Source organism: Mixophyes fleayi, chromosome 2 (genome assembly GCF_038048845.1).
Source record: "Mixophyes fleayi isolate aMixFle1 chromosome 2, aMixFle1.hap1, whole genome shotgun sequence".
NCBI lineage: Eukaryota > Metazoa > Chordata > Amphibia > Anura > Limnodynastidae > Mixophyes > Mixophyes fleayi.
This window is the reverse complement of record NC_134403.1, coordinates 305,266,658-305,290,534: the sequence shown is the minus strand read 5'-3', so window position 1 is coordinate 305,290,534 and position 23,877 is coordinate 305,266,658. Positions and strand designations below refer to the sequence as shown.

Sequence of the window (23,877 nt, the reverse complement as noted above, 5' to 3'; positions counted from 1 at the left end):
TCGAACGCGCGCATATTACTTTGATTCAAGCTCTGGGCATCTCTCATGTATGTGATTTTTAACCATATTGATTGCACCAGCTACAGGGCAGGGGTAAGTGCCGATTGATAGTGATGACAGACTCATATGCATACCGGAACAGGTGCGTGCAATTATGAGCAACTGTTTCTTGAGATCCGCTTGTACTCGAATACAGGCATATGTGCGCACAATTTGTGACCTATTAAAGAAAAAGCATATATATATATAGCGTTCCTTGATGACTCATGCAAGGTGTGAGTAGAGACTGGTTGATGAACCATTAATAATACTTGTTTTAATTTTGGTGGCTGAAACATTGATTGGCTAAAATTTCTAATATGACAATAATGCGAAGAAGAAACTAAACTAAGGCGAGTAAAGAAAATCCAAGGAAAATAGATGACATTATAAGGAATTAGGAGAACAGCAATACACCTTTTCTCCATTTCAGTGCCCCATAAAACCCTTAAATTGTATGTAAGTGTGTTTTTGGCTGTTCATCTGTTATAGAGCAACCCCATATAATAAGAGAAAGGTAATTTGCATGACAATATAACATTCTCTTTGTCTTATTTGAAGAAATGAAATGAATACCTTTTAAAATAGTCAAATATAATAAGCATCCATTGACTAAATTGTAACTCATAGCTGTATAAATACTATACATTCTGCAGTTGTTGCTAGCCATCATTTCATCCTTTGCTGTCGGTGAAAGCCCTAGCCATAGCAATGGGTGAGCATTTCGCATGCCCCAAGCTGCCAGAGTATTTTTCTAACTACTCTTGGGGCTAGATTTACTAAGCTGCGGGTTTGAAAAAGTGGGGATGTTGCCTATAGCAACCAATCAGATTTAAGCTTTCATTTATTTAGTACCTTCTACAAAATTATAGCTAGAATCTGATTGGTTGCTATAGGCAACATCCCCACTTTTTCAAACCCGCAGCTTAGTAAATCTAGCCCTTGGTATCTAAGGCTTGTGAATGATGTCAAGAACATTGTGGATTTCAAAATTACAGAGACCCAGCACATCCTCAAATATAAAGGGTTACATAATCAGTCGCAAAGGTCTGGGGTGGGAAGTGAGTCACTGGGTTTACTGTGGTGGGCAAAAAAAAATGTGCATCATTATTTATTTGGTAGTGTATTCTATGTTAGTTTGTGTTATGTATATCTGTTATTTTCAGTGTATGTCTCTGCTCTATATTTGTATGTCACTGTGCAGTCTTATTTTCTCTATGCATTTGTATACTCTATATTTTTGAAACGTGCATTAATAGTCATTTGGAGTTCCGTGATGTGTATAAAGAATTTACTCAACTGTCTTGTGCTTTTGGAACTTCTGATTGACTTGTAATAGCCTTATAACTTGTAATAGGGGGTACAATGACCCATGTATAATTTTCCAGCCAACAAATACAGTACATTTGCCCAGTTTATTAGCAAACAGAAATCAATCAACAAGCAGGACCAGAACTCGAAACAGGTCAATTTTTGGAGATTTTGTTGTCAGTCACAAGGTTCAGAATTTAAAGCTGTGGAACTCTCAGCATGTGCTTATTGTTGCTTGTACTGTAAGTGATATAAATATGACTGGATATCTGCTAGGGGGTAGGGATATTACCCATGACACTTTTGGACATGTTGCAAATATTTAGAAATTAAATCATAATATTCCTGTTTAAAGCCCCTTTAGTATAATATAACACAAGCATTTTGAACACAGTAAGCCTGATTCATTAAGGAAAGGTAAGCAAAAGAAACGAGTACCTTTGCACCTTGGTAAAACCATGTTGTATTGGAGAGGGAGGCAAATTTAAAATGTGATGGCAGATTTATAGTTGGGGTAAGACATGTTCTAGATCAACTTTAAATTTCAGTGTATAAATAAAGCTATCAAGTATTTATGGTCTACATAAAAAAACAGCCAGTATTTATCTTATGCGCAAAATAAACTAATTTGCATCCCTTGCTTTGTAACAGGGTTTTGTCCAGGAGAAAACGTACTCATTTTTTTCATTTACTTTTCTTAGTGAATCAGGCCCAATATTTTTCCAGCAAGAATAAAATGCTAAAGTGCTACTTAGTGCTGCTTAGTGCTCAAGCATGGCAGGGAAACAGTGCTTCCCATTAAAGCTACGTGGAACTTAAGAGCTAAAATGCAATGTGACCCTAACGTTAGGTGAGGTGCACTGATCTAGGTTTAAGTTAGTGATTAAAGTGTTGTAGCCTCTCATAGAACAGCTTGAAAGTTAGCAGGGACACACTGTTTTGGTGGATAATTTTAGGACTTGTTTTGTAATTTTTCAAATGCTGTTAAATAAAGCAGAAATACAAAGCCCCAGCTATCATATCATATCATAAACTTACAGTTTAAGCTGTTATCTGCCACATGTGACAATTCATAAACCTCTATGATTGCCATGAATAACATCCATAACCATCCTTTGACTTTATAAGCCATTATTCAACTTGGTCCCTTAAAAATAAAAATAAATAGAGAATTGAATCAACATACTTTATTATACATAAAATTTTGTAGAAATTTCACTTTTACCTACAACATGAGTACCTACAACCTAATAAAGTTTACATGATTTGTACTTTTTTTATTATTGCTTAAAGCTGATCTTTTAACGTCAAAGAAACCTTCACTGGTATTTTTAAAAAGAAGGATTTGCAATTTATCTGTTCTGAGACCTCAATTTATAAATTCGCTTGTGCACGTTACGGGAAGTTACCCACTGGCATTAAGAAAACGTCAGTGACACAACAGGCCAAATGCAATTATGTTTGACATGAGGACCAGCAATTGCAACTGTGGACCGAGCAGTCAATGAAGGATACCCCATTAACCCATTTCATCATCATCATCAGCAGCAGCAGCTATTTATATAGTGCCGCCACTAATTCAACAGCACTGTACAGAGAACTCACTCACATCAGTCCCTGCCCCATTGGAGTTTACAGTCTAAATTCCCTAACATACATACACACAAACCGTGAGAGACTAAGGTCAATTTAATAGTAGCTAATTAACCTACTAGTGTTTGCATTCAGTTTCAAGATAATCTGCCATGCTACCACCTGTCTCAATGCTAAGAGCAGTCAGAAGTGGGTATGTGACCATTGTACCAAAACCATTTATGGCATATGATTTTACTAGCATTAAAAAACACACGTAAATCCATGTTTTTTCAAATGCCAGTGAACTACTGGTCATAGAGAGACTACACACCATTCAGCTTTGTTAAAACCTAAATACAGGTTGGAAGACCACTAATTATTTCCATTTATTTGGCTAGAATGCCACTAACATAGTAGAAGCAGCAAGGGAAGTGTATGGGCAGTAGATTTGCCATGAGATATATATATATATACAAGTTAACCCGTGCATGATACTCATGCATTCTAGTCAAATCAAGCTACTTAAGGTGTTAAAAAGGTTCTTGTCATGCATTTGGGCCATAGCCCAGGCCTCAACCACCAACCACTCCCCACTGTCACCCCCGGCAACCACCAACCACTCCCAACTGTCACTTCTCCTTCAAGAAATATATATATATTTTTTTTAAATCTTTATAAACACTTTTAACAATTAACAAATTAAATTAACAAATTAAAAACATCTTAGTATACCAAATTTCAGCCCTTTCTGAATTTTTTTTTCCACACACACTAAGAATTTAGTAGGTCAGTGTATAACTCCACCCAACAGGTGGCGCTGCAGCTTGGTTTTATTTTTTACACACACACACACACACACAGACAGACTAACACACGCCACTAGACATTTATATTATAGATATATATATATATATATATATATATATATATAAAACATAGTAACATAGTTGATGAGGTTGAAAAAGGACACCAGTCCATCAAGTTCAACCTATTTTGGATCTCCTGCGATCCCTCAACTATATTTGAACTTGATCCAGAGTAAACAACCGCCAATCTATTTCAATTGTGAAAATCCCCCCAGACCCAATATGGCAGTCCTATTTTTAACCTATATCCACTACTATTCTTCATTTTAATTAACGGTCGTATCCCTGGATACACTTTTCCGCTAAAAATTTGTCTAACTCTTTCTTAAACATATCTATTGAATCTGCCATCACAACCTTCCCTGGCAGTGAATTCAATATCTTGACTGCCCTTACTGTTAAGATCCCCTTCCTTTTCTGGTTGTGGCATTTCCTCTCCTCTAACCTTAGGGGGTGACCGTGTGTCCTGTGTATAGTCCTTGGGGTAAAAAGTGACCATGAAAGTTCTCTGTATTGACCCTTAATGTATTTGTACTTAGTAATCATATCTCCTCTTAGAAGCCTCTTTTCTAAAGTAAACATGCCTAACCTGGCTAACCTTTCCTCATAACTTAATGACTCCATACCCTTTATCAATTTATCAATTTTAACCCTTTCTAGTTCCAAATTATATTTTTTATAGAGTGGTGCCCAGAACTGTACTCCATATTCAAGATGAGGTCTTACAAATGATTTATACAGTGGCAAAATTACAATGTCTTCCCTTGCATCTATACGACTTTTTATGCATGCTAATACTTTAATTGCCCTTGCAGCTGCTGCTTGATATTGAGCACTATTGCTAAGTCTACTGTCTACGAGCACTCCCAAATCCTTTTCCATTATAGATTCTCGTAAATTAATTCCATTTAATTTATAGATTACGTTCTTGTTTTTGATCCCTAAATGCATAACCTTACATTTATCTATGTTAAACCTCATATTCAATTTTGCCACCCAATCCTCCAGTTTATTTAGGTCCCTCTGTAGAGAAGCTACATCTTGCTCTGATGTTATTACCTTACAGAGTTTAGTGTCATCTGCAAAAATAAAAACTTTACTCTCTAAACCATCACCAAGGTCATTAATAAGTATATTAAAAAGGAGTGGCCCCAGCACAGAACCCTAAGGTACTCCACTTAAAACTTTTGACCACTTAGAAAATGTTCCATTTATCACAGCTTTCTGTTTACTGTTCTCCAACCAGTTTTTGATCCAAGTACAAATGTTGTTTCCTAGACCCAGTTCCCTTATTTTGTAAACCAACCTCTTGTGTGGCACTGTATCAAAGGCCTTAGCAAAATCTAAGTAGACCACATCTACTGTGCTGTCCTGGTCCAAGTTCCCACTAACTTCCTCGTAGAAACTAATTAGATTAGTTTGACATGACCTATCCCTCACAAATCCATCTTGATTCCCACTAATAATCTTATTGTTCACCAAGTAATCCTGAATACTATCCCTTAATATACCTTCCAGTAGTTTCCCCACTATCGATGTCAGGCTTACAGGTCTATAATTCCCTGGTTGTGATCTCGTCCCCTTTTTAAACGGCACCACATCTGCTATTTGCCAATCCCTTGGTACTGAGCCTGATGAGATTGAATCTATGAAAATTAAGAATAGCGGTCAAGCTATTTCTGAGTTTTTCTCCATTAGAACCCTTGGTTGTATATATTAAATGACATCTCCTGGCCCTGTCAACCAAGTATTAATTAATGGCACGGTTTCATTCCCATTTTTATGTATTATTCCTACCATTTGTTCCTCTCTAGTAAATACTGAAGAAAAGAAAGTGTTTAATACCTCTGCTTTTTCCTTAGTATCATTTATCAATTCACCCATCTCACTTCTTAGGGCTCCTATATTATCTTTTTTAATCATTTTGCCATTTATATACTTAAAAAACTTTTTGGGGTTTGTCTTACTTTCTTTTGCAACTTGTTTTTCATTTTCTAATTTAGCCAATCTAATTTCCTTTTTGCATGTTTGATTACATTCCTTGTACCTACGGAAGGACTTCTCAGACCCTTCAGACTTAAACAATTTAAATGCACGATTCTTTCTTTGCATTTCTTCCCTTACCTTTTTATTTAGCGACATTGGTTTAGACTTTATTGTTTTACATTTATTTCCCATAGGAATGAACTTATACGTGTTTGTTTCCAACAACATTTTAAAGACAGCCCACTTTTCTTTCGTATTTTTTCCTTCAAAAACTTTGTCCCAGTCTATACATATATAGACTCCTTTAGCATATTAAAATTTGCCTTTCTAAAGTTTAAAATCCTAGTTGATCCCTTATACTGTTGCTTCTGGAAACTAATTTCAAATGATCACTATTTTCCAAGTGTTCCCTTACTTGAATATTTGATATTACGTCTACATTATTTGTTATTACTAGGTCCAGTATAGTCAGGTTACTATTTGGTTCCTCTACTAATTGGGACATGCTCAGAAACCTATTTCCCCTAGCTGTACCACAGGTCTTAGTACTCCAATCAATGTCCGGATAATTAAAATCCCCCATAATTAAAACTTGACCTAGTTGTGTAGCTTTTTCAATTTGCTGTAGAAGTTGGTCTTCCTCACTCATACTAATATCTGGCGTTTTATAGCGTATCCCTATCAGCAGCTTCCCTGAATTTTTTCCTCTGCTGGATATTTCCTCCCACAATGCCTCTATATAATCACAAATATTCTCGTAAATAACTTCCTGAATACTTGGTTTTAACTCTGACTTAATATAAAGACATACTCCTCCTCCCCCTTTTTTTACCCTCTCCCTCCTGAAGAGAGTATAGCCTTCCAAGTTTACTGCCCAGTCATGTGTATCATCCCACCAGGTCTCCATAATACCTATAATATCATACTGCTCATTCATTGCTACTAGTTCTAACTCCCCTATTTACCTTACCTGTCAGGCTTCTTGCATTTGCAAGCATACACTTAAGTCTATTACCTCTCTTAGATATTTATTTTTGCTTTAAAAAGGGCCTCTCCTTATCAGCTATGCTTCCCTTTCACCCCTCTCCACCCCCTTGACTGTTGTCAAATTCCTCCTTACTACTCTCAATGTCTATCCCATAAATACTTGCTTGCCCCTCCCCCACAAAGCTTAGTTTAAAATCTCATCCAACCTGCTAACCATCCTCTATCCTAGCACAGCAGCGCCCTCCTCATTCAGCTGCAATACATTTTGACAATAAAGATAGCAACTGACCAGTCTTTTAGCCACGCATTAGCCTCCCTAATCTCCTGCTGCCTCCATGGACTAGAGCGTGGCACAGGTAGTATTTCCAAAAATATTACCTTGGATGTCCTTGCCTAAAGTTTGCGACCTATGTCCCTGAAATCATTCTTAGGACACCCCTTCTTCCTCTAACTCGGTCATTGGTGCAAGTATGCTCCTAAACCGCCAGGTCATTCCGAGCCCCTCCCAACAATCTGTCCACCCGATCCGCAATATGCCGAGCCCGAGCACCCAAGAGACAACACACTGTTCGGCATGCACGGTCTCGGTAACAGATTGCCCTATCTATCTTCCTAATAATTGAATCCCCTACCACCAGAATCTGCCTGGGTCCCTGAGTAACTTTGGTCCCCTCTATGCTGAAGAGACCGTTCCCCTGGTTGCTAGAGGAAGCAGTCTCACCCAACTCAACCAATTCTGAACTGCCTTCCACAGTATCTTCATCCAATCTGGCAAATCTGCTGGGATTGCTTAGTTTAGAACTGACCTGCCTCTTCCTCCCTCTGCTACCCCTAGTAACTGTTACCCAGCTGTCTACCTGTGCATCCTCCTCTTTCCCTGCTCAGCCAACGCATTAACGGTGAGCTGTAAACACTACTCCAGGCTGGCAATCTCTCTCAATGTTGCAATGATCTGCTTTAGATCAGTTACCTGCGCTTCCAAAGAGACCAATTGCTCACATTTCTCACAGAGGTATAAACCTTGGAACAACTGCTCCAAGTGTGCATACATATGACAATATATGCATTAAGTGAGATCATCAAGCCTGCTACCACTCATCTTATTATGGCTAACCTAACTTCTTATAGCCTACAGTGAACTCGACAGTACTAACCTTTGCTAGTCACTTACCAGATGAAACTAGAGATGCTCATTGACCCCCATGTTTTGGTTTTGGTTTTGGATCTGCATTACCGTCGTGTTTTGGTTTTGGTTTTGCCAAACCACCATTGCGTGTTTTGGTTTTGGTTTTGTTTGGTTTTGTTTTGCTATTTTGTTTAAAAATCAATGTTTTTGGGCATAAAATAACTGAATTTAGTGCTCCACCTGTTTCTTGGATACGTAAGGTAATTCTAAAGCTAATCAATTAGGAAGAAAACAGTTTAATCCGTGGTAGGCCATCCTACCATTTTGCACACAAACCTGATTGTCTTCATCTTCATCTTAGCCTATTGGCAATGCAGCCATCGTCTTTGGATGTATATTACACCCTATACTTATAGTTAAATATATAAAGAAATGGACAAAGGCAGTTTGGTTTCTGTGTCTATATCCCCCCCTCCACTTGTAGTTATATTGAAAAAAAGCAGCCTGCATAGACTGAACAATATAAAAAATACATGGACCAAGGTAGTTTGGTGGCTGTCTATGACCCCCCCCCCGCCCTCCACTTGTAGTTGAATAGAAAATAAAGCAGCCTGCATAGACTGTAAAATTAGAATATAAAAAGAAATGGACAAAGGCAATTTTGTATCTGTCTGCATCAGATCCCCTCTCCACTAGGAGTAAAATAGAAAACTATTCAGCCATTATATAATCTAGAATAGAAATAGAAATTGAGAAAGGCAATTTGGTATCTGTCTGCATCATAATCATCAACATCATCATTAGCGCCCTCGTCGCCTACACAAATCTCCCCCTCATCCTCTTCTAATTCCAAAGTGGCATCCTCAATTTGTGTATCACCGGCTACACTCGGGCTGTTCAGGCACACATCAGCAGAACTGCTGAAAGGACCATTCTTTATGGGTACACTGTCACTAACAGAATGCTCACGATTACACATACCACTGGTGGATGGACTCTCCACAGGGATTGGTGCCATTTCTGATTCAGAGCATACATTATCCTCTAATGCCTTACTTTTTTCTTGCAGCTCGGCTTTCCTGCGTAACAGTAGTTGTGCACCACTTTTAGACTCAAATTGCTTGGTCTTGCTTGCTCACGAGTGACCTTACAAGAAGAAGGCTCAGTAATATTTTTAGATCTGGCAGTAATAGAGAAAGGCGAAGGCCTCATTCTTTCTTTGCCACTGCATGTGTAGAATGGCATGTTGGCAATTTTTTTTTTATCGGCAGTTAATTTTTCCTCAGTTACACTTCTTTTTCGCTTCAACACGCTACATTTTTTTTTGGTGTGTGTTTTTTTCCCTGATTTAAAAAGACTATGTACTTTTACATCGGCTTTACCAGATGACGTACTGGGAACACTACCATTAGAACTGGTGCTAGCACCTGCTTGCTGATTCTGCTCATATGTGGACTGCTTTGAATACATTTTAATGAGCCCAAAGCAGTTGTAGTGCAAAATATTGTATTAGATAGATACTGCTAACAAATATGACTTTTTCTGACAGACAGAAAAATTAGTGTAAAACACTGGGGAATATTCAACACCCCAAAGCACTTGTAGTGCAAAATATTGTCTTATATAGATACTGGTGACAAATATGACTTTTTTTGACAGCCAGAAAAATAGTGTAAAATACTGGGGAATGTCGGACACCCCAAATCACATGTAGTGCAAAATATTGTCTTATATAGATACTGCTGACAAATTTGACTTTTTTTGACAGCCAGAAAAATAGTGTAAAATACTGGGGAATATCGGACACCCCAAATCACTTGTAGTGCAAAATATTGTCTTATATAGATATTGCTGACAAATATGACCTTTTTGACAGCCAGAAAAATTACTGTAAAACACTGGGGAATATTGGACAACCAAAATCACTTGTAGTGCAAAATATTGTCTTATAAAGATACTGCTGACAAATATGACTTTTTTTGACAGCCAGAAAAATTAGTGTAAAACATTGGGGAATATTGGACACCCCAAATCACTTGTAGTGCAAAATATTGTCTTATATAGATATTGCTGACAAATATGACCTTTTTGACAGCCAGAAAAATTACTGTAAAACACTGGGGAATATTGGACAACCAAAATCACTTGTAGTGCAAACAAATTTTAGAAATACTGCTGACAAATATCACTTTTGACAGCCAGAAAAATTAGTCTAAAACACTGTGGAATATGGGAGACCCCAAAGCATTTGTAGTGCAAACAAATTGAAAAATAAGCCTCCTCTTTCCTCCTGTCTTGCTGCTCTAACAATTGCAAATAGATTTTGATTTAATAATAATAGAATTGAATAGATTTGAAATGAAAGAATAATAGAAAGAATACAATCTATACAATCCTATAAATTATAAGCTTGCGAGCAGGGGTCTCTTACCTCTCTGTATGTATTACCCAGTATTGTCTTATCAATGTTTGTTCCCAATTGTAAAGCGCTACGGAATTTGCTGCCGCTATATAAATAAATGTTGATGATGATGATGATGAAGGTGTACAATTACTGCTCTGTCCCTGCGCTAATTTAGCCTCTGACCTAACCCTGCTCTCTCCCTCTGTCAAATGGCGATGGATTGCTGTGGAGGCTGGTATTTATGTTTTTCAAATCTCGCGAGAACCGAGCTCAGAAATACGAATACGTCACAATGACGTTTTGCCTCGATTTCGATTCCGAATGGGCGGGAGAGTACTAAGCCTGCTCGGCTCTGTACTCGGATAGGCAAAAATTCGGATGAATTCGGATCTTGGGGAACCGAGCCTGCCCATCTCTAGATTAAACCCCTTCCTGAATTGAACCCCACACTTTAACCAAACAGCACTTGAAATCAAACAGCAGTGGAAATTACAAGCTCAATGAAATCGCTTACCACCACCTGTTAAATAGAGCTGGCACTAACAAGCTGTATCAACTAATGCAATTAAATCACACCCACTAGCTCTAACAGGAGAAAAAAAAAGACACTTAATGAACACACAGAAAAACAAATGCCCTTCAATAAACACTCAGCATAATTCCCCAATGTATATCACTCACTCAACACATCACAGCAATCCTTATTGGATCTAACTCCACATGTTAAACAAACAGCACTTGAAATTAAACAGCAGTGGAAATCACAAGCTCAATGAAATCGCTTACCACCGCCTGTTAAATAGAGTTTAAACTAACCAGCTGTATCAACTACTGCAATATATATATATATATATATATATATATATATATATATATATATATATATATTTATTTATTTATTTTTTTATTTTTTTTCCATCAGGCAAGGTTTTCTTGTGACATACGTTTAAATTTTAGAAAGTGAGTTCTTTCGTAAGTCTAAATGATAAATTATATTTTTGGCCGTATTTTGTTTTCCACTGTGTTCCAGCAATAGTCAGTCAGCATACTGGCTCCATTTGCCTTGGTACCTCTTTTCCATCGTAGAAATCTTCTGATGGAAATGCCCGCCATGCTCATCACTGACAGCTCCAAGATTTTCTGGGAAGAAGTCTAGGTGGGAGTCCAAGATGTGAAGTTTTAAAGACATGTTGCTTCCCATATCTTTGTATGAATTCTCTAGATCACTCAAAATATCACGATAGTTTTCTGCTTTATGATTTCCGAGAAAACAAGAACAGATATTTTTGAATGACAATCAGGCTGCTTTTTCCAGTGGATTTAACAGTTTCTGAAAATTTTCATCAACCATTAATGATCTTATTTGTGACCCTATAAAAATTTCTTCTTTCAGTTTTGCATCATTTACTTTTGGAAATTTACATTTCAAATGCATAAATGCAGCAGAGGTTTTATCAATTGCTTTTACATATTGTATTATCAGCCCTAGTATAATATGTAGTAGAGAAAATACACTTTTCCAGGATCCACTAAAGAGGTATTTAAAACAATTTACTGCTCAGGAATAAGGCTATGTACAAACTGGAGCATTTTCGTCCAATAATTGGGCAAATCAGCCGGATATCAGTCAGATATCGCGTGAGTGTGTATTCCTACACAGTAGCGCACGCAGGATTGCTGGGGGGAAAAAAAAGAAAAAAAAAAAAGAAAACACACGAGAGAGCTGCTGCGCGTCTGGCGGTGCAGTATACAATATAGCACTGCTGCGGACGCTTCTTTGACAGCGCTGCAGCTGCTGTATAGTACAGTGCCAATATGTGGGGCACTTCGTTAGCGGAGGGGTTTCTGGAGACCCAGAAACCCCCCTGCGTGCGCCCCTGCTACACAATGATCTAAAGTCGTCTCAGAGTGCCGATCATCGCTTCATTTAGTTGGTCGTACTGTTTAATATTTTATGACCAATCACCTTCCAATCAACTTCTGATCCTGCAGTGTGTATGAATTAGAGATGCTCAGGCTCGGTTTTCTGAAATCCGAGCCCACCCGAACTTAGGAAATCCAAGTAGGCTTGCAAACTGGCTCGTTACTTTTGCGCATCCTCGGACCTGAATCGAGGCAAAACATCATTGTTGCGTTGTCAGATCTCGCCAATTTTCGATTCCATAAGTACCTTCTTCCCTAGGAGATCCGGCGCCATTGCTCACACAGAAACAAGGGTAGCGGTGCTCTTGTCACTCTCTAGTCTCCAGTGCCATTGCTCAGTGCCATTGCTCACACAGAAACAGTGGTAGCAGTGTTCTTGTCACTCTCCAGTCTCCAGTGCCATTGCTCAGTGCCATTGCTCATACAGAAACAAGAGGGATAGCAGTGTTCTTGTCACTTGACAAACATTGACTGGAAATGATTGGAAATTAATGTTATTGAGATTAATAAGAATGTAGGGATAAAAAAGAGACAAATTATGTGATTATATCAAAAAAATAGGGATTTTAGAAAAAATAACGGGATCCAAAACCGCCCTCGCGTGTTTTACGCGAGGGCGGTTTTGCGAAAACCGAAACACCAAAACCAAAACTCGGGAGTCAGTGAACATCTCTAGTATGAATTCACCTGATTGTCGGCCAATAGTGGATCTCAGAGTGACAGGTCTCATTCACCTTGTCTGCCTGCTGCTGACCTTGTCATGATCCACAGTCTCTGTCAACTGTCTGTAGCTGTCAGAGGAACTCTGGGGACGGAGAGCAGGTAGGATGAGGGGGCTTGCAGCATGGTAAAATATCCTTCAAAATTTTGCTTTAGAGAAGAGACTGATATTAATGGTACGGGCTGCACCCCCCTTTCTTCCCCTCCATATGTCCTCTTAACCCTCTGTGTGCTGGCTAGAATGGAAGAACGGATAAGATTAGGGCAGCGTAGTTGCTGGGGTTAAGCTTCCCATCGGAGATACAGCCTTCACACTGTATTTACAGCCAGTGAAGTCCCACACTATATTGGAGTATCATAAGCAGAGTGCTTGGAAATCGCAGTATGAGGAGATTAGAGCAGCATCCGTTCCTGGGGTCAAGCTTCAGCTGTCAGAGATAAAGTTGTCACACTGTATTTACAGCCAGCTATGCTGTATAAGTCTTTGCACTCTTGTTGTTTTCCGTTGCTCTTCCTCCTTAAAGATCACTTGCAGAAGACCATACAGCTCGAGCAATGCACCCTTTCTGCCCTAATCCCCACTGTGATGACACACTTTAACACCAACCATCTGTTGAAACAGTTCTGCAGCACTCGGCACAGTGCTGTGTCAAGACAGGCTGCCCAATACAATTGCCAGGGCTGGATGTCTCTCAATGAATTAAGACCTGAGCTTTCACTTTTGGCAGACGAAGAGCAGAGATCTGAATATAATCATGTATAGTGTGTACACATCAATCGGCATGCTGATCGGGATTTTTTTTAATTTATCCTGTCATTGGTATATCATTAATTGTTTACTTTTTCTGTAGCCTAAGAGATCCACGTTCAGGCCTTTGTTTTCTAATGTAGTGAGACTTCCGATCCCTGCTGTCCCATTCACAGAAGAAACAGCAGAATTTAGTGTACCCAAGTTACAAACCAAGCAATACAGCAATGACCTTCAAATCACCACAGATATTCCAGTTATATTTTTCAAACATATTTTTCTAACAGCAAATTCATATTTTCATACATCTCTTTCATATCAGTGCATTGCGCTACAGGTATTGATCAGAATTTATTGCCGCTATGCAGAAAAACAATCTTCAAACTAACTTTTGATGAGTCTATGAATGATCGCCACTCATCTGGCGAATGTTGATGTCCAAGAGCCTCCATATATTGTACGCCCCTATCTGTCTGCCTGTGTGTGTATGACAGACCATAAAGAACACTAAAATAGGAAAAAAGAAAAGTAACTGCCACAAGCACACTATGCCTCATGGTAAAATTATAATTACATATCTAAATTCAGAAGTTTAAACTGCACTAGAGTCACTCTTCAGTTCACTATTCAGTTTTCTTGTGAAAAGAAATCATGTTGACCAGTGTTATTTAATGCAAGTGCTTCTGAACCTCCTCTATTTTTGGTATTTGATGCATAATCGTTTTTTATTTTGAAATGCACATGTGAATTTGTAATAAATAAATGCTATATGTTTTTATGTAGCTAATCAATGCTCTGATAACATCTATGTTGTTTATTTTCTGTAGATTTCTTTTTTAGGGGACTGCCCTCCCAATCTCTGAACTTAATAACACTTTCTGCAGTGTAGGGACTCCAGAGAACTACTTCTCAGGGTCCACATAATTTAAAAAAGTGGGTACTAGGATTGGGGTGATTTTAATCCCCAAACCCTTGCTCTTTAGAATTGTTTGTAGTGTTGAGGATGGGAGGGGACAGGGCTTAGTTACATCATTGCACACCCAGCATAATAATGTCATCAAACAGCAATGGGGACTTTTAGGTATTCTTTCCCTCCATATCAACTGCTCAATTGCTAAAGATGAGGGGGGAAAAAGTTATTTTAAAATAAAATATCTTGAGTTTTAAAACAGTCAACGTTCTGCAAGACTGCATGGAGTAGAAGGTGTAGCTTTTGTTAAAAACAAACCTTTGTACCTCATTTTCCTGTCTGGAGGCTGTAGAATTTGTGTACTTCAGCCATTAAAGATTATATGTATATATATATAGAGAGAGAAAGAGAGAGAGAGAGAGAGAGAGAGAGAGAGAGACAACAGGGATACTCTGCACTATCCAAACATGTAATTAATGCTGTATTAACTACTTTTCTATATTAAATACAGGGAATGTTAGTTCCACATATTGTGATATGTGTTAAGCTGACCAACTCACGTCGAAGTCTTCCCATTCTGGTCAGTCCTAACATTGTCAATGCTATGCTTTTTTATCTGGGCTAAAGGCTTACCTGTATACAGCTTTTAAAGGCAAGTCTTTCCCAAGCACTGGCAGCCATGGGAGACCTGGGACTCACCTGACACAAGTTGGAATTAATTCATGTAAAGAATGGGGTGCAAGAGAGATGGAACTTGCACTCTCCATGTACAGAAATCCCAGTTTTTTGTCTATACAATGTGGGCAACCCCCTCTTGCACCCCAATCTGTACATGGAGGGCATAAGGCATTATGGAAAGTAAGGCAATAAAAATGTTCTCTGGGACAAATCATGTTACAATAAAAGGGGTGCAAATTAGTTTCTTATTTAACATAAGTTACAACTATATCCTCCTTCACCCTTCCTGCAACACACACCTCTGTCCACATTGCTCCTTCATTACTTCACTCACCTCTAGTTAACACTCATGAACTGTTGTACTATTTAAATTCAATAGTTATATCAGTCTCATCCTGTCGCCAGAAAGTAAAATGACACACATCTTACAATCATCTCTCCTATGTTTCTTCCTCTCGGCTTCTATTAGCTGGTAATATATTACCTAATCCAGGTCCCCCACACTTCTCCCACACACATATATCTGAACACAACTGAAATCCAGGAAACCTCAAATGCATCACCTGTCTCCCCTCTCTTTCAAAGTCCTTTAAATGTGCCCTTTGGAATGCACGCTCTGTTTGTAACAAACTTAACTCCATACAAGACCTCTTCCTCTCAAACAACCTTAACCTTATGGCAATAACAGAAACATGGCTCACGCAATCAGACACTGCCTCACCTTCAGCCCTTTCACATGGTGGCCTCAATTTCACCCACACACCCAGACCTGGAGGCAGACAAGGAGGTGGAGTTGGTGGGGTTGAACTACATTCACAGTTCTACCAAATGTCCCAATACTCACGTTCACATCTTTTGAAGTACATTGTGACAAAACGAGTTTGATAACTCCTCAACCAGCCTGTCCCTTGTTTCTCACAAAATGTGGATTATGGCATGTACTTTTAACAGGCCTTGTTTTTGATCCCCAGCTCAACAGAGTACAACTGCAGTGTCTTATTACATGCAGATAAGAGGACATTGAAGCTCATTGTAAATATGTATATTGTTTATTGTTGATATTGCAGTGAAGCTGTTATTGATTGTTCTTAAAGTGAAGCCATGTGGGTTATGGGTAAAAATGAGATTCCATGATACAGGTGAGGGGACTGTCGCTACATTCATTATCCCCCACCCCCTGTCTCCATAGCGAGCATGGAACAGCTGAGGACCCTGTGACATCACAAAGTAGTGTAAGGGGTTAATTTCAAGAGGGATGAACTGTTATCTGATAGTTGGAGGTAGGGAAGGCCAATTAGTACCCCTTGTCCTCTACAGGACTTCCTGAGACATTCTGTCTGCAAAACTGCAGGGGAACATCTGTAGAATAATAGCTCATCTCCACTCCCCCTCCAACCCCCTGATCCAGCACCCACCAATGTTTAAAGAGGGAGAGATCCAGGGGTTTGCCCAGGGAGGGGAAAACAATGTGGAAATTTGACCCTAGATATAAGGAGCCACTCCAGGGGGGAGATGATGTTCATTCTGTGATTTAATTCCTGGAAGGTGCAAGGTCTGGTGTTGAGTTTCTGTTCTCTACCAGAGACTACATATGCAGCTGAGAGAGATCCATGGTATTTGGATTCTGCAAATCAGGACAGCCAGGTGATTGTAACTTCTTCAGCTAGTGGTGTAAGGGACAGATTATGTGGTGAACTTGCCTGGCATTTATTTACTGTGTATATATAATATTCTATTAATTTTTTTTATTACAATAAATGTATTGTTTTACTTTCTAACTGCATTTGCCTGAGTGACTATATGAATCCTAGAAGGTACTGGGTAGGTTTTCCTGGCATAGTAAGGCGCCCCTGGGTGGCCAGCCAACATAAAGTGGGTAGAATTGGGCTAGAAAACCCAGTATCTTCACATACATACTCTTAGGATTTTTAACCCATTCTCTATGCATATCGTTGCGATCTATGGCCCCCCTGAACACCACAAAGAGTTTGTTGAACATTTCTCTGCATGGCTCTTGACCTCTTATCTTCTGAAATCCCCACCAACAACATCCCTATTGCTAATCCACGTTCCATTGCTGCTTCAAAACTGCTCTCTCTAACCTCCTCACTTGACCTCTCCCAGTGGACTAAATCTGCTACTCATCAGGATGACCACTGTCTTGATGTTGTTTTCTCAATTCTATATTCAGGTTTCTAATTTGCTTAACACTCCTTTCCCACTCTCAGATGATCATTTTATTAGCTACTCGCTCACTCCCAGTTCTTTAACCTCCCTGCTGTCAAACTTTTCCAAGTCACTTCAGACCTGCAGGAATATTAACTCTATTCATTTTCAACAGTTTTCCACCTCTCTCCAACACCTTCTCTGCCCAATTTCTACATTCTCCTCCCATAATATGGCAGTTCCTCAATTTCACCATACCCTATCAACTGCCCTTGATCAGGTGTCTCCAGCAACTCTTCATACTCCGCATAGACTTCGATGTCAACCATGGCACACTAAAGTATCACGAAATCTACAAAAACTTTCTTGTAAAGCTGAACATCACTGGCGTAAATCTTGTACATCTAATGAATTCAGCGCATATACTGCTATCTAACACTCCTATTGAGATGCTCTGGACACTGCTAAACAAGCATACTTCCAATCTCTCATCTATGCTCAGGCTTCTAGCACATTTAAATCTCTTATCAATCTTTCCACCTCAAATCATTGGAATACCATCAGTGCCCAGGACCTTGCTTCCTATTGCAAGGACAAAATTGATAAGATCAGATTTGAAATGGTATCATCTCCTCAATTAGCAGTTTCTACTCTACCTTTATCGAATTCACTCTCTCACACCACAAGACTCTCCTCGAGTCTTCAGACCTTCAAGCGTTCTCTGAAAACCCACCTCTTCAGACAAACTTATAAAATTCCTCTACCACCCTCCTAATCTCTATAGGTTACCCTATTACCACCCTCTACACAGCTAACACAAGACAACAACCCTCTGACCAACATAGTTGTGTGACTGAGCATACAACCCACTAAATACTTTGTAACTTTTGCATTCTAGCTTAACAAATATTCAATATGATGAGCACTTACCCTTGTGTATCAAACCATTGTCCTATACATTGTAAGCTAAGGAGCAGGGATCTCTTAGTAATTGTTTTAATACTGTTTGTTCCCAATTGTACAGTGCTACGGAATCTGCTGGCGCTATATAAATAAATGTTGATGATGATGATGTTGATGAGAGAGGGTCCCTAGAAATACGGTAAGTACAACTATTTTATTTTAGGACACCTAATTAGTTAATCATTAGTTTTATTGCCTGACTTTCATTTGACAGCAGTGATAAAGAAAGTAATAAGGAAGGTAAGTTTACTTATCTGTATTTGTATACACATAACACTTGTTACTGACTATAAAACTACAGCCTATCATGTCTACAAAGAGTGGAACCCCTTTGGTGCATAAAACGCATCAACACTAATCAATTCAGAAGACAACCTGTAAAATTCCACCAAACTTCAAATAAATCCCCATATAACTATAAAATCAGAATTCCACCTATGGTGCTCAGTACATATATAAACTATGCATCAACTATTATTATCTAACATTAAAGTCCAGACAAAGCCAAATACATTTGCAAATGTTCCAAAAACTTTTTTTGAATGTGTTGGCAGGTATCCAATTGGACAAAACCCTTGATTTCCTGAGGAACACACAATGACCTGGGATATTCATCTATAAGTGTTACCGAAATGCAAACTTCAAGTGTGCATCCAATACGAATACCTGCAAATGACCCAGAAAGGTACATTGTATTTTATATTATGCTTTAAAGATTTTAATAAATTGTAAATCTCATTTCTTAGTTTTTACCCCATTAAAAAGGGTAATATGGCAGATTTTTCTGGTATCTTTGTCTTATATCTTTTTGAGTACATGAACGAAAGTTGGAATATCTCATAAGAAATATGGAAGCCGATTAAAGAATGGATAAAATAATTTACAGAAACATATGTATGAATGCTATAAGGAGATGGAAGAATTTATAGAGGCCATCTGACATGTGGAGGAATGTTATAAGAGAATTTTTATCACCTTGGTCAAGTGAGTGCAGCTACAATGCAAGAATTTGATCATCATTTTTTCCCCAGAAAGAAAGAAATGATAGTATACTATAAATATGAGTTTTTGTCAACTGTGTACATTTTTATATAGATTTGGTTATGTCTGGACAACTAATGGTGGAGAATAATATTTCATGCATGGTTTATATACATATTGAGTGTCACAGGTGGAATTTCTATTTTATGGTTTACATCATGTGCTTACATGTAAAATCTGGAATTTAGAAATACTTTTAGTTCCTCTATTTTTAAGAATTGCAAGTCCAATATTACTACAGTTCTGCTAAACATTTGAGTATTGTAAACAGTTCATTAGCGTACAAAGTCAAATGATTTTGCTATTAAAGATTAAAAATAACATTATAGATGATTAAATATATTACTTGGAATGACAAGAAAAATAATCTTTCACTACAGTTGACATTTGCTGCTCTTTTCTTTCTAGGGTGATGTCACACGAGTGCTTTTCACTTTATGTTTAAAGTGCAGCATCTTATCTCTCCAAATTTAAATAATTAATTTCTCTGAGTAGAAAATGTGTGCTTTAATTGAAAAAAAAAAATAAGACTGACAGTGTTATAAGTGGAGAAAGTGATATTTAATAGTGTTGCATTTTCCTAATAGTTAGGAACACTTCTGAACATGGAAAACAGTTGGTGTTAAAACTTCCTGTGTGGTATCACCCTTATATTAAATCACTTGTTTATGTGAGAAAATATTTTGAGTACATTTGTCTAGACTCATAGCCCTAGGTTGGTTAAACTTCTGAATGTAACATTTTGTATACTGACCACTGTTTGTGAAGCATTTCAGTTGCCAGTTTAGACTTATAAATATTATTACTACAATTGTAATAAAAATGTCTGCACAAAAATGTATAAAGTGATTTACTATAGAGCAAAAATCCCAGATCACATGATATTTGACAAATAAACTCCTTTTAAGAATTGACAATCTTACGATTTCTGCAGTCTGGTGAATACTTGACAATCAAGGTTCAGGTGACTTGTGAGACTTTAATTATTTCCTGTCCTTTTTAGAACATATATCCTAATCTTTATACACATGATAGCAATTTATAGATTTACAGAACACACAAGCTCAATTACTAACCTCTAGTTTCACAGCTGTTGCATCCCAATAGCCAAAATACACAAAATAAACTACATCCAGTGAACAGCCCTTTAACTGAAACTACAATCCAGAAATGGCTTGTTTCCTTTCTATTTTATGATGAAGATTTAAATTGATATCGTATATGTGAGACGTGCATGGCTATTTAGTTAAATCACAAATCATAAGTTCCTTAATATTGGCTTGTGCAATTCAAACTGAAATCTCACAGCAGACAGGGAAGTAAGCAAAAAGGAAATGTGTCAGATACAGAAACAAAAATAATAGGATGATATATCATAAGGCTGAACTTAGAGGAGTGACCACAGAAGAACCAAAGAAATGATGGTGATGTTTATTTGTTTGTTGTTGTAAGAAGTGTAATCATTAAATTATTGCAACTCGCTGGTAAAACATAGTAAAGAAGACTTGGCTTCCCCTAAAATAGGATAATGAGTCTAAATTAAAAATTAAACTAAGTACAGTGAAGCTGCTCTGTGGACCAAGAACTTGGATTGACCCACAGTTGAAAATAAATTGGAAAACAGTATAAAAAGACTGACCCATCTTCTATACTATTTTCAAATGAATTGAAAACTATTCACAAATAGACAGAGGGATATTCAACGGGGTAAAGTTTTTCTTTTCATTAATCACAGAATAACTTAAGTACCTGTGACTTTTATAAACTTGCTATCTAACATCCATCATGAGAAGTCAGTGAGTAGATAATTAGAACATTTTGAGTCAATTCAAAATTCAAATATGTTTGCAGCTTGCAGATAGTGTTTGAGGTTCGCTGTTTGTTATTTGCATTTGAGCCTTTTTTGGTTGATATTTACATTTTCAGTTCAGGTATTCTGTTCAATTTGAAATTAGTGTTATTTTGTGACATTTGTGGTTACTGATATTTTATTAATACCAGTGGGTCATTTTATTAAACAATACAATTTTATTTTAAATTATCCTAATAAAAAATATAAAAATCATAACTAGAAATAATTTAAATGTGCAGCAAAAAATATTTTTTTATTATTATTGCAGTATCGCCAGAAAAATCTATGTGATGTTAAATACTTTTGTGTCAAAAAATACACTCCTATAATACAAAAGTACTATAGGAGTGATACCTTTATTGGCTTTTCTTTTTCAGAGCACAGAGGCCCCTTCATCAGGCAAGTTTACAAATGTATGACTTAGAAAAAGGCACAATATTCAGTCTTAGGACTTTTAAATCTGTCATACAGTGTCCTGGTCCAGAGAAGTGTTTAACCACGGGGGTGTCCAGAGTCTTTTTTATTGTGTGTCTGTGTAAATTCATCCTGGATTGACGTTTCTGCTTGGTCTCTCCAATGTAAATTCCCTCAAGGCACCTTGTACACTGTATCATGTACACCACATTGGATGATGTACATGAGAATGTGTTAGTGATTTTATATTCCTATTGTGTGTTGGGTATGTGGACGGTGTTTGTTGGTAGGACATGGCTGCTGGCTTTGCATCTTTTGTTTTTGCAAGGGAAGGTGCCAGTCTCTGATGGTGATGGGAGGGCACTTCTAACGAGGAGATTTCTTAAGTTGGGAGGCTGCTTGTATGAAAGGAGAGGTAAATCTGGGAATATTTTCTTCAGTCTATTGTCTTTCTGAAATATGGGTTGAAGGTTAGCAGCAATTTTCCCCAAGATGTTCATGTGGGGATTGTAAGTGACCACTAGGGGCATCCTGCTGTTAACCTCCTTCTGTTTGTAATCTAGTAGGCTACTCCTTTGGATTCTTGTGGCTCTGTGGATCTGTTCAACTATAACTATTGGATGGTATCCTTGTTGTAGGAATGTATTTCTCAGTGATACCAGGTGTTGTTTTCTGTCTTCACTGTTTGAACAAATCTGAAATTATTTTAGAGCATGGCTGTAAATGATGGACTTCTTTATGTGTCCTAGGTGAAAGCTGTTCCATCTTAAATATGCTGGGTGGCCTGTAGGTTTATGATAGACTGATGTCTGTATAGTATTGTTTTTATTGTATAGGGTTATGTCCAGGAAGTGTATCTTAGATCATGAGTAGTTGAGAGTGAGTCTAATGGTTGGGTGAAATTTGTTGAAGTTTTTATGGAAAGTCAGCAGCTCATCTTCAGAGCCAGTCCAGATTAGTAGCAAATCATCAATATAACAGAAGTATGCTAGAGGTTTCATTGTGCAAGTTGATAAGAATTCCTCCTCTAGTTTAGCCATGAAAAGATTAGCATACTGAGGTGACATCTTACTACCCATGGCTCTTCCCATACACTGCAGGTATATGTTTTCCCCAAAAGAAAAGTAATTATGACTGAGTGCGAACCTGATCAGCTGCAGGATGGGCTCCATGGGTACACTGTTTCCTTGAAGATTGTGTTGACATGCGGCAATGCCATCCTTCTGGGGTATGTTAGAGTACAGAGACTCCACATCCATAGTTGCCAGTATTTAGCCTTCTGGTAGTGGACCCAGGGCTGAAATTTTGCAGAGAATGTCCGTGGCATCCTGGATATAGCTGGATGTTCGTCTCACCAAGGGTTTTAGAACATTCTCTATACAGAGAGAAATATTTTTCATTAAGGTCCCAGTAACAGAAATTATTGGTCTCACTGGATTACCTTCTTTATGTATTTTGGGTAACATGTAGAAGGTACCCATTTTGGGATTGTCCGGTATAAGGTCCAGTAGAGAGGATGATACAGTGTTGAAACCAATTATGATCTTTATAAATTCTTCTGTGTATTGTTTTGTTGGGGTCTTCCATAATCAGAGTGTAGTATTTTTTTTATCCGAGAGCTGTCTGTATGCTTCCTGAATGTAATCTGATGTGTTCATAATAACTACAGCTCCTCCTTTATCTGCTGATTTAATGATGATATTCATCAACATCATCAACATTTATTTACATAGCGCCAGCAAATTCCGTAGCGCTTTACAATTGGGAACAAACATTGATAAGACAATACTGGGTAATACACACAGACAGAGAGGTAAGAGAACCCTGCTCGCAAGCTTACAATCTATGGGACAATGGGAGTTAGAAACACAAGGGGATGTGCTATATCATATAGCACAATGGACCAGCTAGAACGCAAAGGTAAAAGTATTGAGTGGGGTGTGTGTGTTGCAGTGTTGGTCAGAGGGTTGTTGTCTTGCGTTAGCTGTGTAGAGGATGGTAATAGGGTAATCTAGGGAAATTAAGATGGTGGCTGAGGAATATCATAACCTTGTCTGAAGAGGTGGGTTTTCAGTGAACACTTGAAGGTTTGAAGACTAGAGGAAAGTCTTACTGTGCAAGGGAGGGAATTCTACAACGTGGGTGCAGCCCGGAAAAAATCCTGTAAC

General features: G+C 38.0%; 1 protein-coding gene across 1 annotated transcript in view; it reads right to left on the bottom strand.

Annotated features, from left to right (window-relative positions):
• Positions 1–20,766, bottom strand: part of LOC142139150 (interleukin-5 receptor subunit alpha-like) — a 57,328-nt gene extending 36,562 nt beyond the window's left edge. The window contains exons 1-2 of the mRNA XM_075196511.1: positions 20,520–20,766; positions 2,389–2,497 (exon numbers count right to left, since the gene is read on the bottom strand). Coding sequence (XP_075052612.1) covers positions 2,389–2,482 — 94 coding nt within the window. The 5' untranslated portion in view covers positions 2,483–2,497; positions 20,520–20,766. The remainder of the gene's footprint in view (positions 1–2,388; positions 2,498–20,519) is intronic.
• Between the last annotated feature and the right edge of the window lie 3,111 nt (positions 20,767–23,877).